General features: G+C 35.0%; 1 protein-coding gene across 3 annotated transcripts in view; it reads left to right on the forward strand.

Annotated features, from left to right (window-relative positions):
• LOC126735406 (CCN family member 2) overlaps positions 1 to 7,500 on the forward strand; it is a 73,085-nt gene extending 65,585 nt beyond the window's left edge. For all 3 annotated transcript variants that reach the window (XM_050439374.1, XM_050439376.1, XM_050439375.1), the window contains exon 8: positions 5,294 to 7,500. In XM_050439374.1, the coding sequence (XP_050295331.1) occupies positions 5,294 to 5,520 (227 nt within the window). In that variant the 3' untranslated portion in view covers positions 5,521 to 7,500. The remainder of the gene's footprint in view (positions 1 to 5,293) is intronic.
• Positions 7,501 to 19,020: the final 11,520 nt, after the last annotated feature.

The raw sequence follows: 19,020 nt of genomic DNA on the forward strand, positions 1-19,020 counted from the left end.
TTGGTCGAGAGCAGTCACGTGGTTGCAACGGATCCGTGATCACGTACCCATGTAGATCTAACGGTTAAAAACACAAAAAACTGCACTCTAAAGCGTTAATGCTGGAAGCTCCTCCAACTTTGATGTCAAAAAATGTTAAACAAGAAAAATAGGTTCACTAAATATACAGACCTTTTCCTGTTCCCAAACTTTGAGTTTCTTTGTTTCTTTCTCTTCTAAATGAAGTTGTCAACGAGCCTATTTAAGCCTTTACAATATCGATGGTTGCATTCATATTTTTGGCTATATCGGCCCAGGCGTCATGTCTCTTAATTTTATTAAAATAAAAACCATGTCTGGCATTCCATAGTTCCGGTTTTTGTCTATATAAATTTATTAAGTAAATACACTGCTCGTGGTCCCATTCCGTAATAATATTATTGTTCGAGTTATTGATCAATCACTTCAACCACAACTTTTATAAACACTAAATACGAGTAAACAAACACTAATCGGTTATATCTATTTATCTACAAGCGTAGAATATCGCGTCTCCACTGAAATCAGGCAGAAATCCACAAACAAGTCAAATCCTTGAAGTTACCGACTGTTCGCGGAACAGTGACAAACGCCTGCAAACGTTTGCAAATGTGAGTGACCGACGTATCCACCGGATAAACATCGTGTTTGTAAACCATTGCAAATGTTTCTAAACGTTCCGTTTGTCAGGTGGATACGCGGCTTTACAACTATTTTATATTTTTTCTTCTATATTACTCTGATATTAAACTGCATCAAAAGTATTAAAAGACGGTTGCATAACGTTGTCGCACACTAACAACCGAAAAGCCGCTACTATTAGACCGTTCTTCTTATAGCGTCACTGCAGCTAGTGCTGCCAACGTAAATCTGGTGTCGTTTAGTTTCTAACCAGTGATTAAAAGATTTCTATGGCGGTTAATTTAAATACATCATTTAGGGATAGTTTTGTGAGATTTAAACGAAATGTTGCGTTGAATTGGTGGTATATTGTAATGAGATATAGGGACACAGTTTTATTGACAACGTCAAAAACTCTAACCTGACTCGCGTTTACTGTCATTTAATTATTTCCAAGGTAAAAACTGCTGGAACAATTGAAATTGAATAAAGTGTCACGAAACGCATCCCTTTGGAACCCATGGAGCAATTTAGAAATGTTTAGAATTTTCTTCATTTATTTTGCCGATAAAGACCAATAATTTCAAGAGAATACTGACAGTCAAAGCAAGCAAGTATGCACATTCTAGAAAAAATTTAAAATACAGGGATTTACAATAATCTAACCTAAATTGAGGCCAAAATAGGGCTCAAATAAGATGAACCATTTAGAAACCAGACACCACAGATGAAAGTATTGTACTAAACGTAAGTAAAGACCCAAATAAACTCTCCCAACTAACTTTAACTACAAACTATAAATAAAATATTACAAAAACTAGAATAATTAAAATATTTACATTTTCATATTAATACCCAGTCTACGTAAGTTGTTCCCTTGGACGTCCAAGTGACATAAAAATGGGTCATAAATTAAATCCTAGGGACGTCCCGTTACGTTTCCTAGTCATTCCAGTACAAGTCTAGGGGACGTTCCACGGATATACTTTTGGAACAGTACGGGCCATAAATGGGATCATCCCAACTTGATCAGATAGACGTCCTTTATATAATACCATAAACACACAGGGGACGTATTGGGTGTCCAATGGATGTTTATGGGACAACAATATTTACGTTTTTCGGATATTTATTGGATATAAAAGGGATGGTAGAAAAACTATACAAAAGGATTCATTTTAGAAAAAATCATTTGTATTTTAATAATAACAGTAATAATTTGCATTATCCTATGTCAGCCTTTCAGGGTCGTACCACGACACAATTCAAGCTCAATCTCAATATCTTTTCGAGTAACTTGCATTTTTGGGTTAAGCATTAATCCTTCTAAAACAAAAAAATATTCATTAATAATTAGGCTGGTCATAAACGCCACAGTGTCTTTATTATAAGGCACCTGTAGTGACTTACAAGACAAGTGATTTAAACATGTACGAATACCGTTGACGTATCATCTTTATTTCTTTAAACTTTAAGAGAATTTCTGCACTTAAAACTTACCATACTGCTTCACAAACTTTTAAGCTTTCAAAGCCTTTTTCCCGTTTTTGTCCTTCCATCCAGCTATAACTGTAAGCAGCATTGTTAATAAGTACCGTAAACTGGGGCTACTTGTACACGTTTTCAGCACATTTTCCAATGTACCCCCGTACATTGTAACTTTACAACTTTGCAAAAATAACATTGTACCGACCTATTTAAGGGCTACCCATGGCTGATATAAAAATTGGAAGAATGCAGCCATTGGTCCAAAAAAAAAAATTGTTTGTGGGGTGTGCAAGTTACCCCTTAATCATATAAAAAAAAACCTATAACAAGAGCCACCGTTACAACCAATTAAAAATCAATATTTTTTAAAGAAAATATAATATATTGTCAAAATATATGAAACTTAAAAACAAATTCTGTACCTATAAATGCTTAGTAATATTAATAAGAAGTTATTAAAAAATAAACAAACTTTACCTAGCAAAACTTTGGTAAAATAAGGCACATTCTTTAAAAAAATCACAAGTGTAACAAAAACAAAACATTGGCTGATGATTATTGTCACCTAGGAAGTCCTTGTCGGCATCACTGTCATCGACTGGAGATTCATTGTGTTCCGAATCCTCACACCATTCGCATTCAAAATAAGGGTCTTAGCTGTCTTTATTACAGGATCCACAAATCCAAGCTCGACACTTCGTGCATTGTATCTAATCAATTGCGCCTCTGTAGTATTTCCAATTAATCTTGCAGATACCACACAGGGAGTTATTAGTCTTTCTTTCTCTCTTGCTTTTCCTGGTAGGCAGTTGCTGAGTGCGTGGCAAAACGCTAGATGAAGAGAGTCCTGGTTCTTCGGCTTTAGTTCGAAATTCCTCAGGAACGGTTAGAGGATTTTCAGAAATATTAGGGTCTGTAACAGTGCGAGACGCATCACTTCCAGGTTCGACTTTTTTCCCCTTTTGCGTTTTTTCTCAACCCCTGTTCCACGGTGCTCTTTCAACAAATCAACCAAGCTGTTGTCTAAGACTCTTTCGATGTCTGCATCTTCTAGTCCACCAGGAATGCGCCTCAAAACTTCGTCGGGATTTGCAGAATGCAAACCAGTTGCTCTAAATCCTGATCTGAGATTCTCTGCTACATTTTTCCTTTCCACAATCTGTCCATTAGGTTTGGAAATTGTTCTTTCGGGATACAGCCTTGGAACCGCGACTCCTTTCTCTACTAATCGAGAATCTCTTTCCATTTTCTTTTTATAGGCGCAAATACGGCCACATCAAGGGGCTGCATTAAATGCGTGGCATTGGCTGGGAAGGGAGTTATGTAGATGTTATTTGTACCACATGCCTCTATCACCTGTGGTGGAAAGTGGCTTGCGAGGTTGTCACCAACGAGAATCAACTGTTCGTTATTTTATAATATATAATAATAATAATAAATGTCTTTTATTCAAAATGTACAGATGTAGTTGACAATAATAACATTATATAATTAAGTACCCGAGAAGCAGGGCGCAGTCTAGCTAAGACAGCTACTCTACTGAATTTTCTCTGGTGGATTCTCGACGTGAGCCAGGAAAAGCTGGAAGAACCACATTTCGAATAAGTTCATGTCGAACCATCCGCTCGCACTGCTCGCATATTTTGTTCCTCGTGGTCCACCTGGCGTCCAGTTGTCATAAAGATTCAAAGCTTTATATACAACCATTGGTGGTAAAAGGTCTCCATTGGCATTTCCACAAACCATTAAACTAATCGTAGGAATGCTCCTGAACTCTTTCCACTCTCTTCGTGTTCCTTGGCACTACCGCCTTCCTGGACCCAGGATCATCTGTAACGTTGGTTTCATCATAGTTATACAAATTTGAGCTTTTCACTTCTCTAATTGCTAAGTCAATATTATTTAAGAAATTTAAAACTTCATTACGATTCACTGATGCTCTGGATCTCTTTATGTTTAAAGCCATTCTAACGCTTAAATGGTTCCTTTTTATAAATAATTGTAAGAAAGCAGGTCCAGGGAAGTTATTTTTGCATATTCGAACATTTTTTCCTTGTTTGTCCAAGAATTTTTTTATTACGTCACGAATATCAACTTTTGTGAGAGGAAATCCTCAATTTACTACAACTCCCAATGTCTTTGAAATGAGAGCCTCTTCTTGATCACTTAAAACATTTGGACGACCAACTGATTTCAAGTGTGCACCAAGAAGTCTTCGACCTAACGTAGTCCGTTCTACTGCATCTACCGCTTGGCGCAAGGCGTTCTCTGAGTAATTCCGGTAATTTCTTGCTCCCGGAGTTTTTTTTGTACGTACGAACCATTTTTATACTTTATTTACCTGTAACAACAGAAAGCCGGCGATAAAACACAAAATAACATAACCTAAAAAAAAAGTTAAAAAAATACACGTGGTGTGCAAGTTACCCCGGGGTGGGCAAGTAGCCCCATATTACGGTATATTCTGAATATAGTAGAATCAAACTAAAGTTGAGGGAGTCCAGTCGAAAACCTTCAAATTAAAATCCGAGTTAAAATCACCTTTGCTTAGCATGGCGACCCTAAAACACCGAAATAGCGATCAAAGTAAAAATCTGAGTTAATTAGTTATTACAAAAAAGCATAAAATTCACTAGGGATTAAACGTTCTAGATAAAAAAAAATGAAGGACAGAAAACATTAATCACAACAACGCAATGAACCAAACGTGCCCAATGTGCAATAAAAACAGAGAGAATTGTCGAAAAGAGCGACCTCTTCATATCGTGGAGTAGAACTAACTGGAAACTGAGTTTGATAGTAACTCCACAATAGGGCGCCAAATTTGAAATGTATTCTATAGTAGCGTGCGTTTAAAATTAGTTGTAAAATGAAATCTATCTAAATTAAATGAAAATCAAGTACATATTTACTTACATTGGTTCTTAAAAAAATATGATTTTTTTTGAAAAATAAGACTTTTCTCTTGTTGACGCATTTATGCATTATACGAACCCCAAGTGATTTAAGACTGTTAATAAAACTCAAAAAGATGCACTACTTTTTCCTTACTCCAAAGTTTGAAATTTTTTATTCTTTGAGGACTCAATAATTATCAGTAATCTTATTTTTTTTTTAAATAAAAGACTTAATTTAAAGATTAAAAAAATCCTCCTCCTTGTTCCAGGTCCAGGTGCTCCCGCGGAAAAACCCACCGATCTCCTTCCGGAATACTTCGAGCCAGGGGCGGACTTTTGGGCGGACGAATTCCCCCCCAAGTACGACTCTGACGACTCCCGACTGCTTACCGTACTCGTACAGTGGGTACTTAAGTGCAGATGCGCCCCGGAACCTACCGAACAATCGGTTCAACCGGAAGCGAAGGTGGTACACCATAGGGTGCACCGGACTTAAATTACAGGGTACCATTTTATTTATTTTTTTAACTAGTTATTGATTGATTTTTTTGTCTTTAAAAGTGGGTGGTGGAAGGTTTAACTAAACAGGAGCATCATTTCTGTATATATTAAACAAGTGAAAATTTGGAAACTTCTTTGAGACAACTTTCTATTTAAATCAAATTGCCTGTCTTACAACTTAAGGCAAAAGGTAGGTCACTAGCTTGACTGCCCGTATATAATAATTGCTTTATGATATTCCCAAAATTAATTAAAACCTACCCCTGCTCTCTATACCTTTATGAAGTAAATATTATTAATTAATTAAAAACATATCAGTTTTAAATTATATCAAGAATTAACTAATATAGGGTCCATTTTTTTCTCATACAAGGGGTTGTTAAAGACAGAGAAGCGTATATAGTTTTATAGTCAAAGAGAAAACCAAAGTGTACTTTTTCTAACGTAGGGTATTACATTAGAGGTAGCCAAGTACTTTCTTATTAAGTGTTCAATTAAGGTGTATAACGGTTATTCAAAATATAAATAAATACGTTGCCATCGAGTCCACTTAAGTTAAAGTTAATTTTAATTTAATAAACTCCCTGGAGTTTCCGAAGTTCGGATGGAGTTCTGAAAGTTTAAAGTAATTGATTAATTTTTGAGTTTAACTTCTTGAGCTGCTCTTTGGACCTCTGCGTAGGCGTGTCCCGTTTTAGTTTCAGATTATTAATGAAAGTTATTTGTCGAGAAACTTTCGGTATCAGGGTTGTTTTTTTATTAAACAAAATGCCTTGTATACAAGGTGTCTTAGGTCCATCTATTTAGATATTAAATATCGTAGTCCTTGGGTATGGTATGAAAAGAAGTATTCATAAAATGTGTTCAAAATGTTATGTAGAAGGCAAGGTAGGATTTAAATAAAACAAGATTCATTTTCCTGTACTTTATTTTTCACTATCTTGATTACGTTATCTTCCCCTTTTAGTTTTCCTACTAAAAACTTCTTTTAGCTTAATGTAAATCAAATACTGTACACTTAAGTTGATGATGCCTATTCGAATTTGAAACGTCCGATTCTAAATTTAATTATATCGACTTGGTTGACAAAAATGGCGCGATTATATGACGTCATTCATTTCAAATAAACGCGGGAAATAAACAAAAGTGATTTTCCCATAGGTCCGCATAATTTCGGAAATATTTGGAAAGCATTTCATTGAATACTAAAAGTGTTTTTCTAGCATAGTTTAGGCAATGTGAGTAAGACAACGTCAATTTATCACTCTCCTCTGTAATATGTCAGAATGAGACAAAGATATTAGCAATGACACTTGCTCTTTTCCTATATCACCCTTTGAGTTCTCTATCATTGTCTGGATTTTCTGGAAATTGTGTTTTTCTGTGACAATGTGAGTGAGAAAACCTCAATTTATCACCCTCCACTGTGATACCTCAGAGTGAGACAAAGACATGATTTTTTGCTCGTTTCGTATATCACCCATCTTTTAACAGTTAGTTCCTAGTTTACTTAATTAGTTCTCGAACTTTTCCACTAAACCCTCATACTAACCATTCATAAAATTCATATTAACCATTTTATACTTAAAAATATCATCGCAAAGTAATTAAAAATTGTCAATAATTAAACGGGAAAACACGAAAAACATTAAATATCAACGGGCATTTGTTTTATATATTCGATAATAAATTACTGCTTTGCGGGAATTTTACCGCAGTAATAATGACTTTGGTGAGGGTTTTAATTAAAATTTATGGTTTTTTATGCTGCACTTAAAACTAATTAATTAATTGAAATAATTCCTTAACCGTTATGCACCTTTACCCAAGTAAGTTAATAGAAACAATAAGAAATAATGTATAATCATCGTATACATATTAAAGGACATTTCATGTAAATACAAAATTTGTATATTTACTTAATTAAGGGTTATTACATGACATAATGACTTAATAAAGTATCTTTTCAATCACATATTTTTGGTTTTATTTTGACTTATAACAACCCCTTTAAAAGGTCATCACTATACCCCACAAATATAGAAAATTCCATGAAAATGAAAACCCCCCCATTAAAACTAACAACTACAAACTCGATATTACACCCTTTGAAAATGTCAGTTCGAATCAATACCGTTCCACTTATCATCACGTATATTTAGAACGCCGTTAAATTATTAATATGAAATGGGGAAAACTGTGGATGTGTTCTTGGATATTCTGGCAAATAACCGGTCGGAGCCGTCATCAAAGAAAACTAATTGGGTCAGACTATTCCACCTGATTATCGACGTATGAGCCAGTTTGATCGAAAGGGTTGGAAAACGCTTTTCGCAACAGTTTGGAAGCAATAAATAGGGTTTTGGAGGGAAGTTGGGTAATTTTTCTTTAAATGAAAATGAACGAGTTTTAATTTTTTAACACTCCAAGGAACTAATTGGCATCTGGAAGAGAATCAGGTGTTCAGTTAAGGAAAACAATAGGAATAGCAACCTTAAGTTATGAGAGAGCACGAGAGAACAAAATAAAAAAGTCGGAGACAAAAAGGTGTATTAAGTTGATTACACGTGTTTCGCCCTATATCAGGGCATCATCCCTACTTCGAAGTTAAAGCTGTCTAAAAAACTTAAGCTATTAAAGATACTAAATGTCTGAAGGGATGTGATAGACCTCGTAAAATTGCCTCGAAAAAAAAATAAAATTTCTTCCAGGCAGTTGAATTATTTTTTCATCTCTTCCAGATAGTTGTAGGTTAAATAGATTTAGTTATAGTTCTAGGTGGTCTTAGAGTCCTTGCCAAAGCCAATGTTTTTGTTCGTGTGTGTCTATTGTTTGTCAGGAACAATCTTTCCAAGTTGGTAGTACTACATCAGACTGGATTACAAGAGGAAAGTTTAAATCTTTTATTAAAATTCACTTTTTTTTGTAAGACCTCTGATTTATGTTTTAGAACATTAATAAAAAGAAAATTCTTACTGAGGTGTTTTACTCACAGTGATTAGTGTTGCAACTCAGTAAAGCGTTTATACTATCATTGGGATTTTAACGTAGGGCAAAGTTTACTGAATAAAATACAGATTTTTTTTAATTTTTTTTGGAATAGGATGGGTTGCACTGTGTGCACCGTACCTTGTTAGCGGCTTAGTTGCTCAAGTTAGATCACAATACACAATAGATACAGGGGACTATAATTAAAAAAAAAATTAAAAATTTATATTTTTTTTTGGTTTGTGTTATTGGCGGAAATATTTTTGGGAAAAATGGATATAAATAAATTGGAACTGGACGAGCTTGAGTATGAGCTATCATCTCGAGGTGCTATCACTGCTGGTACTCTTATGGAAAAGCGTCAACGTTTAAGGTTATATTTGAAATTAGAGAAACTTAATAGCTTGCCGATGTTTGAGGTAATAGAATTGGACCCTGATAACGAAGTCGATATTGATATTTGTACAGGAAAGTGTAATTTATTGGAAAGTGCTATCTCAGGTCTTAGTAAATTAAATATTAATAAAGAGTATAGTAGGTTGCTGTCTAAGGCCTTACATATCCAGGGTCGTTTCAAGAAGTTATTAGAATTTTACCCTGATTTTTCTGAAGAAGTAATGAGTTTGTCTATTCAATTAAATTCCATTATTGATAGGTTAGAAATGGCTAAGCGAACTTTGACAACGAGTGTAGAGGAAATTTTGCAGGTGCCGGTTATTATTGAGGCTTCCCCTGGAGAGGACTCCCTCCTGGATCATCCTCTTTCTGTTTCTCAAGCTCAGACAGAAGTCTCACATCATCTTTCACCCAATGTGATTCCTTCGACGGTATCTGTAAAACCAGGTCCCTCTTGTTCGTTTCGGCCTGCTTCAATTCAGTTCACTCGAACAGCACCAACTTTTTGTGACTACACTTCGACACATTTAGTTCAGTCACTTCACACCATTCCTTCTACGAACGTTATTTCACAGGATCCAGTTAACCCAATAACGTGTTCTTATTATTCCCCATCAAGGAACTATTCCTTTCCTCTCCAATCTAATTCCACCTTGAAGCAGAATGTACCCGTGTTTACTTCTGTAATGCTAATGATGTCACGAATCCGTTAGGTTCCAATGAGCTGGCGAAGAGTTTTTCAACAATTTCAAAATGGCAGTTACATTTTGATTGTTCTGGTAGTGTTACCAATTTTATTGAGCGTGTAGAGGAGTTGGGTTTTGCTTGTGGAATATCTTGGAATCAGCTGCTACATTGTACAGTAATTTTATTTTCGGACACAGCCTTGTCTTGGTATAGATCTATACGCAGTGATATCAGGTCATGGGAAGAATTGAAATGTAAACTTATATGAGGAGGATATTTGGTGTGATATAAGGAATAGAACACAAGGTCCAGTGGAGAAGTCGGTAATCTTTATTGCACAAATGCGAAACTTGTTTCGAAAGTTACGTGAACCTCCATCCGAGGAAATGCAACTTCGCATTATACGCCGAAATTTGCTCCCCTCATTGCAAAATCAACTTGCACTTCACAATTTCACCAACATCACAGAGCTGGAACTTGCAGCACTGAAGATTGAGAACATCCAATTGCGAACTCAACGCATGCAACCTCCTCCAGTAAACCCTAATAATGTCGCCGAGCCTGAGTTGATGTATCAGCGACCAAGAAACCCTCGTGTACATACAATGAATTCTTCACCGCACCTTCAGAATTCTCGTGGTCCGGTGGTTTGTTGGAATTGTCGTAGTACTGGCCATTTGAGTAGTACTTGTCCACAACCCTTTCGTCGACACTGTTTCCGTTGCGGTCGGGAAAATGTGACTACCCGTTTATGTCCAAATTGTAGTAGGTCGGGAAACCCAAGGGCGAACTGTTAGTTAGTCAAGAGATCAGTTCGATTCCTAGGGTCTCGACTAGTAACCCCCGCTCCCCTATTCTAGATTGCGCCTTCGCACAGTGCAATGGTGATGATCGTCCTATAAAAATATATTTCTAACAAAATTACTATTCTTTTCCGTTCTCCACTCATTCCACTAAAATAAGCAAAAAAAAAACACACCTTTGAGTTTTTTCAATAAGAGTTTTATGGCAAACCATATCAAATGCCTCAACGAATATACAATTAATTAAAACATTCGATACACAAAAATATGCAAAACATTTATTTACACTGATCCTACTATTTATTTAAATTTAAAAGTCGCGCCAATATTCAGACTTGAACTAGCCTCCTAGCGGCGAGGCTTAGAATTAGGTAGATCATTGTTCCAGAACATTCACTAACTTTCTACATGTATTCCGAGATGTCGCGACGTGCGCCCGCCGCTCCCTCCATTCTTGTCGCACCTTCGTGTCTAGGCGACGGACGAAATGATTCGTTTTTCATACAGTATAATTTTTAATCTAGATATTTAAAAAAAAAGTTTAAAACCAGAACTAGCCGCATTCCGTTAAATTGAATAACGTTAATTTTATTTTACGATAAAATATCAAAAACATATTTAAACCCTTTATGGGAATTGTTTCCCGTGCTTTTATGTTTAGGTTTCAATTTGAAATCCTCAGTTCCGCTATTCCGCGACCGTTACCGTTACTTTATGATGTACTTTTCTACTGGTGTTATTGGATTTTTATGTTCCTCTTTTCAGTCTTTTCTGCTTCGGAACGATCGTGTAACATGTCTGAAATTCTATAAAGGAAATTATATGGAACTTCTGGATAAGACGAACCCATACATATAAGTCTATTATTGTAAATCGCTGAAGAAAAAGAATGTATTAAAGGTTGTTTTTTTATTGGACGATTGTATCCTATAGATAAATTGGCTAAGCTTATCAATAATAGCTATGATTGGTCAAAGTAGTAAGTAATACTAGGTCCCTCTACTGAGTTCTTCGATTAATTATTATTAGCTTCTTTCATTTAGGTACAGTAGGGTTTCCTAATGTCCGTTTAGGTCCGAATTAAAACACTCAATAGACAAAAATAGCCAACTGATTTATTACACACATACACACTAAATAAACAGAAACATTTAATTATATTATCGATTTAAAAGTCGCGCCAATATTCAGACTTGAACTGGCCTCCTAGCGGCGAGAGATATTGTTCCGGAACATTCGTTAACTTTCCACGTGCACCCCGAGATGTCGCTCGCTCCGCCGAGACGATTCCCGAATGCTGGTATATTCGTGGCAATTAAGGTCTTTACAATACATTTTGTTCATTTAAGGGCTTAAATTTAGTTAATATCGTAATTTTTATTTTTTTTTACTTATAATCCTAATAAATATTGTATTTATTGTGGAAAAAGTATTGAATAAAGGTCTACAACTCTCTGTTGGTTTTTGGTTTTCTAGAATTCTGAGTGCCGATTTTTGCAACTTAAATGCTCTCTGCCAGTCAGCCGAGTTACCCCAAAATAACAGTTCATATGACAACTTTGATTTAAATAGTCCTATATACGCCGTTCTACATACTACTGGAGGCGCCAATTGAACAACAACTGCGCAACAGAAAAAGAACCGACGAGAGTTTTATTGCCAGATCTATTATATGGCTCTTCCATGATAATTTATTATCTAGATAAACACCCAGAAATTTGGTCGTGTCTATTCTCTGATGTCTTTCCCTTAAAGAGAAATTAACCACCTCTGTTTTATTTAGATTCAAACATAGATTATTGTCAGCAAACAATGCTTTTAACTTGTGAAGTGTTGCACTAGTTCCATTCTGTAGGGAAATCAGATCTGAATGCCGACTGAGAAGAGTTGTGTCATCCGCATATTGTACAGACATCACCTCTGAGAAGTGGGCGGGTAATTCATTTACATAAAATAAAAACAGAAGAGGACCCAAGATTGATCCCTGAGGCACCCCTGCTGTTATTGGAAGTATGGAGGATGTCCTTCTTCACAAGTCACCATCTGCTGACGCTCACAAAGGTAGGACTGGATAAGTTCCAGGCAAATACCCCGGATACCATAAAAATCCAACTTGCTCAACAAAATATTATGCGAGACACAGTCGAACGCTTTTGACAGGTCGCAGAAAATTGCACCCACTGTCTTGTCCCCCTCAAATGCATCAACCAGGTAGTCTACCATTATCCTGAGTGCATCAGCAGTGGATCTTCCTTTTCGAAAGCCAATCTGCGCTGGTAAAAGTAAATTATGTTTATCAAAAAAAGATATGAGACGTTGGTTAAGACAGAGCTCAATGGGCTTGGATAATATCGGTATTATTGATATGGGTCGATGATTTCCTGGATCATCCATATTACCCTTTTTAAATATAGGAACAACTTTACTTATTTTAAGCTTTTGTGGAAATGTACCAGATGAGAAACATTTGTTTATTATTAGAGATAGTGGTAGGGCCAAACCATTTGCAAGTTGTTTCAATATTTTATTGCTCAAACCAAAGATGTCTTGAGCAGAACTATCACTTAAACTTTTTAAAAGATCAATGACCTCTATTTCGGTAACAGGTGAGAGAAATACTGTTGAATTGTTCTGTACAGATTTTGCTGTAAATTGTACAGGGTCATTAGATAGGATTTTTGCAGTGTATTTGTAATTGAGTCAGCTATATTCACAAATTCATCAGGAGGTACATTACATTTCGAATTACTGGAATCATTATTTTTTGTTTCTTTAATGATGTTCCAGATGGTTTTGGATTTGTTATGACTATTTCCTATTTTGTTTGTATAATACGAGTGTCTCGCTTGTTTTATTTTAGTTTTATATTCCTTTATACGAATTTTTAGCTATTCTGAGAGATCTAGAGTACTGTTATGTTTATTTAAGGTAGAAAAGAAATTTAAGTTATCTCTCAATCTCTTCAGTTCATTATTAAACTATTTTTTTTTCTTTATTTTTGGTGAGAATTATTTTAATTTTTTTGAGAATATGAAAGTCTATAATAGACATTAGAACATTCAGAAATAATTCAAAAGAATTGTCAACGTTACAATTATCAAGTACCAACAACCAGTCAACGTTTAGTAATAAGGTAACACAGCGAGAAAATCTCTCTCCACAATACGGTCTGAACTCTAAGACCGTTGTGGGTGTTTTCAGTACTTTCATTTATTGATTCATATGTATTAGTAATAGCCATATGATCTGACATATAAGTATCCCATAGAGTATATTTACAATTAATTGCACAATTTGTTATGCAGTTATCAAGACAACTACTTTTTGTGGTTTTTGAGATTCTAGTTGCGCTATTTACCAGAAATTTAAAGTCATATGTGCTGACAAGTTGGGTGAACTTGGCTGAAATGAGGTTATCCGCTAGTAGATCTATATTAAAATGACCATAAATAAAGGCACGTTTGCGTCTATGGAATAAGAAATTTAGAACTGTATCAAGACTCTGAAGAAACACTTCCAATTTACCTGATGGAGATCTGTGGACACTCAAAACTACAACCTGCAAGGCTTCAATCTCAGTCGCAACGACTTCAAAGTGTGTCTCTATTGACATGTTATCTATAGTTGGGATCTTCTTTACAAGAAACGGTTCTCTGGTGTAGATAAGGACTCCACCTCCTCCTGCTTCACGGATCTGCCTCTTTTATTTGTAGAGTTTTATGTCATTACATAAGTGGAATAAATATGTCACCATTATGCAGGCCTCAATCTGTTCATTAGCAATATGTAAAATATCCTGAAACCTCCAAGTCTATAAAAATATCTGACTGGCAGGTTTTTACAGGAACAGCTCCGCATTTTTCCTCTAGGTTATAAAATCTACAATGAGTATACCGTAGTTTAACACCAGAACCATCTTTTACCTGTAAAATTTTGTACACACCCAAAATATCTGATGTGGCTTCATTAGTTATTGGAACCTTAGTTGTAATAGGCTTAATTTGTCTTTTAAATACATGCGTCTAAAATATCATTTAAAAAACTGGATGTTCCTGTCCTAGTACTCAACTCATGCACCCTACCAAATTTTAAGTGTGTTATTCTATCTAACTAAGGAAAGTCTTCATTTTCAACAACATAGTACATCTTATCATATTTGAATCTTTGAAAATGACCTATAGCTACTGCTATGTCTCTTGTGAAATTGTGCCGTCCCTTTTATAACTGATACTGCTCTGTCATTACCCACTTCTGCCACCTCTCTCCTATCCTTGAAGTTGTTCATTATATCATTTTTTCTCTCTCAACATCTAAAACATTCCGAATATCACTTAAACTGTACATAGATTTACAGTTGTATACTATATGACTGTGTGAACTTATTTTTTGCTAAGTCTAATATCTGCTTCCATTTTGCAATATCTAGTGATTCCCGTTCCAATTGTAAAAATTTTGCTTTAGCTTTTTCTAGAATACAAGGATTTTTTCTGCCTGCATTTGTTTGCGTGAACCTAATATTGGTGCAAAACATTTATGGGATCTGAATCCATTAATTCTCGTTTTTATAAAACCAAACTGTGCTCCATATAGAAACAAATACAGTACAATTTTTTAAAAAATTTGTACAAGGCTCTGATTTAGATCATAATTTTATCGGGTCTTGGCTTAGCACAATTTTTCCAAAAAAATAACTGTCCATTTTCAAAATAAAAATAGACAATTATGTGCTCGCAAAACACATGTAACACGCTCATCACATTAATTTCCAATATCGGATTAAGGTGAGGGAGAGCTAAACCTATTAGCTAATACCAACAATTCCTCTTTCCGAGATAATTAATATATCATCGCGATAGTAATTGGATCCTGTTGCGGCCGATTACGCACATTTTACGCATGAACGTAATATCTAGGATTGCATCGGCGAATCCACTTTTGATCCGATAGTTCAACATTTTGTCGTAATGCAGTTTGGGTCATTATGGCGAATTATTTTGTATTTGTATATACACGGATCTATATTGAACGTTTGGCGTTAATTGGTGTTACTGCGGGAGGGCTTGATTTGCGATTTATTAGTTTAAAACTATATAAAACGTGTCTGGCCTTTAAGGAAAACTTTAAAAATGCCTGTTTTTCAAATTTTACTATTCATACTCGCTCCAACTCGCATAACTCAAAATTCAAGCAAGCTTGTAGATCCTATTTTTGTGATACCACATTAGTTACATTCTCTGGTACACTCTCTTCCGATACAATCTCTGAACACAGATTCGTTTTTGTTGGCTTAAATCTAAAATCTAACAAACCTGCATCAAAACTTGCTACGTATTGTATTATTTGTTTTAAAGGTTTTGTTTTAAATGATTTTTTTTCGATCTCTACATTTTGCCTTGGATGGACATTGTTTCTAAGAATGATATAGACAAAAAATTACTTCTTTTTACTGATTTTTTAAACACACTTTTTGCTATTCCTGCCCTATTTAAAGAATCTAGAGTGAGAAAACATCGTGCTCTGTAGCTAACAAAAAATTTGAAGACTATAATGAAGGAGCGAGATAGAGCTGCGTAATTTTACAGTTTTTGTACTGAGATCCGAAAAAAAGGCCTATCTCAATTTTATTTCTAAACAGAAACTAGACTTGACCCTTTTTTTCTTTTTTCATTTGTAAAACTTGTCTATTTGTTGTTTTTTTTGAATAAAAGAGAATTATTCAATCATTATTATATTTCAAAAATAGTCCACTTTTAGTTTGTGATAAGTATGTGATGTTTACCTCATCGTCCGAGTTAATGTTTTGCTTAAGGATTCTTAAATTTGTGACTCAGAGCGCGTGGAATCTGTTGCCGCATGAAAAACTGGAAAAGCCTTTAATAAATAGTACAATTTTAGTGTTTAATTAATCTTGGTTTTTTTAGCCACAATAGACCTAGGGACACAGTGGAGGGACACAAAATGCCCCACTCATAACACACCTAATCTTGGTTTTAATTTTTAATCTTCTAACAGCTTTTAAAACATTTTGACTCAATTTGTTAAATAAATTTTTGTATTTTTTTACATAAAAAATGCTTGGACTAAAAAATAATGAGTTTTTATGTTTTTTTGGTAAACTTGGTAAGTTTTTCTTATATATTTTTGGAAAAATTAATATTTTTTTTAAGTGTTTCAGTAGTGTTATCTCATTTTTGTTTTATTGATATTTTGGTAATACTCTCATTGTATACTTTACAGCTAAAGTTAATTTAGGCAAATTTTTTCGACTAGGGTAAGTCCGGGATAGTTTGCTCACTTTTTTAAAAAATGACATAAAATGAAAGCCCAAAAGTTATCAAACCAAAGAAAAGAGATTTAACATAAGCATTTATTCCAGTTAACGTCAAAAGTAATATTTAAAGAAAAACTAAAAAATCTAACTCTACAAACAGTTTTAAAAAAATAAGCTGAATGGGCCAACTCTCCCAGGTGCTATGGGTTAGTTGGCTCACCCATACTGGGTAAGACGGCCCATTAAAAAAACTTAATTTAACATCGCTTTTTTGATAGAATTTTTCCACATAGGTCACAGAGATTCAAATATTTAGAGCAGCATTCATGGAACCACCTTGTGCAGTGAATACATTGAATCCAGTCATCAGTTTTAATTGTGAGTTTGTATATCTCGCCACATCCAAGGCATTCTGTAGAATCGTCTTCTTGTGAGCAATCCTCAGATTCGGAGATATAGTCGTCTGATGTGTCAGTATCTGTGGATGAGTCGTCTTTATTTAATTTAAGTTTTTTCGCTCTTGGTTTTTGGGTGGTTAGGTTTAATTTATTTTTCCCTTTTATGTTTTTAGTTTGTTCCTTTACACATGAATCATTTGACCCATCATCATTATTTTTGCTTGTTTATAATCCTTTTCTTTTTTCTTTTCTTTGTCCTTCTTACGCGCGTTAGCCAATTTTTGTTTTTGAATATTTTCCGGAGATGTTAGGACGCAAGCTACCTGTTTTGCTCTTTTTTGTGCATTTTCAATATTAGCTGATGTGCTTGGAACAGGCGAAAATTTATCATTATTAGCCCTATTTGCATCATTATTAACTGTTGCCGTATTATCTAAAAATGTTTTTTTTTTATAAATAAATAAAAATACGTTTTTTAGAGGGACTTACCCAAATTTATCAGTCCCTCTTCAGATCCCAAATATGCGTACTCTGGTATGGCTGAAGGATTAAAGGGACAAACACCTGTTGACCTAAAAGCCGATACAGCATTCTCAACTGTCGCAGCTTTTGACCACGCCTTAGATAGCAGCTGGCCAGCAGCCAGTTTTTTCTCTCTTATTAAATGTGTGTTTAATTTTCAACTGCTCTGCCAAGTAAAATGCCATTGCTCTGACGCATTCACGAGTTGGTGCAAATCCATGTTTCTGTAATTTCTGGATATATAGCTTAATTTTTTCTCATTTTCGATACCAAGAACACAAGGTGGAATAAAAGCTCGTTTCTGGAAATCATTGTTTTTGAAGCGCCTGCGAAATGTTGGTGGTGGAATGTTGTTAAAATTACGGCATGCCTCTCTGATACCCATAACACCATTTCTGACAGCTTCTGCAGCATTGACTAAATCTTCTTCAGTCCAGTTTCCTCTTTGCACTGAAACTTTTCTAATGTAGTCAGTCGGCATGACTCTAAAAAATACATATCACATCTACTGCCGTGCTGTTATTAGAATAAATTCTTCTCGAGGCCAAGCTCATTTTTACTTCTATACTTCTATATTTTTGGTTTAAATATTATTTGGGTATGTTAATATGAACAAATAACAAGTTTTTTTATCAATTTATGGTTTTTAATGTATCATTCATATATGAATGACGCGGCCTATAAAAAGTTAAACTCTTTCTTGACGGATAGGCTACGTCATTCATATATGAATGACAGCTTTTTCTTTTGTTACAGGTCATTTTGAAGAGAAATAGAAGCTTATCAGATCTCGAGACAACGTTGAATCATGGATTTCTCCACCTTGAACTGTATATTTGCCGTAATGGCACATTACAGCTCTGGCTTTCATGAGTGAGGAATCCATAATTTAATGTCATGATTTGCAGATACCCCAGTGAAAGTGTAAAATAAAAGTAAAATGAGTAAGAGGAAGAGACCAGGAGACCACCAAGAAAACAAGAGACCACTGACAGAACAAGAACTTCTCCGTGAAATCGACTGTATAAGTGATACTGAAGGTAGTGACTTTAGCTTCAATGATTCCATTTATGACCCTGTTTGGTATTTTGGTAAGTCCAAGAATTAGAAGATGATCTTGCCAAGAAGTGGATGAACCCTATCAAGATGACCAAAATGATAATCATGGTTGTACTGAATACTGTGAAAGACATAAACAATTCGTGTTTAGTGGACCCCAGGGCTTAAAAATAGATCTTGATGAAAACTCTACGCCACTAGACATTTTTTCGTTGATTGTCGATGACGAAATCATTAGTCATATTGTCACGGAAACCAATAAATATGCACAACAAAAAATAAGATCAAGACAAAAAACCAAAGGATCAAGGATAAATCCATGGACATTAATTGGACATTAATTGGAAATTAAAAAAAGTTCTTGGGGCTAA

Source organism: Anthonomus grandis, chromosome 4 (genome assembly GCF_022605725.1).
Source record: "Anthonomus grandis grandis chromosome 4, icAntGran1.3, whole genome shotgun sequence".
NCBI classification, from domain to species: domain Eukaryota; kingdom Metazoa; phylum Arthropoda; class Insecta; order Coleoptera; family Curculionidae; genus Anthonomus; species Anthonomus grandis.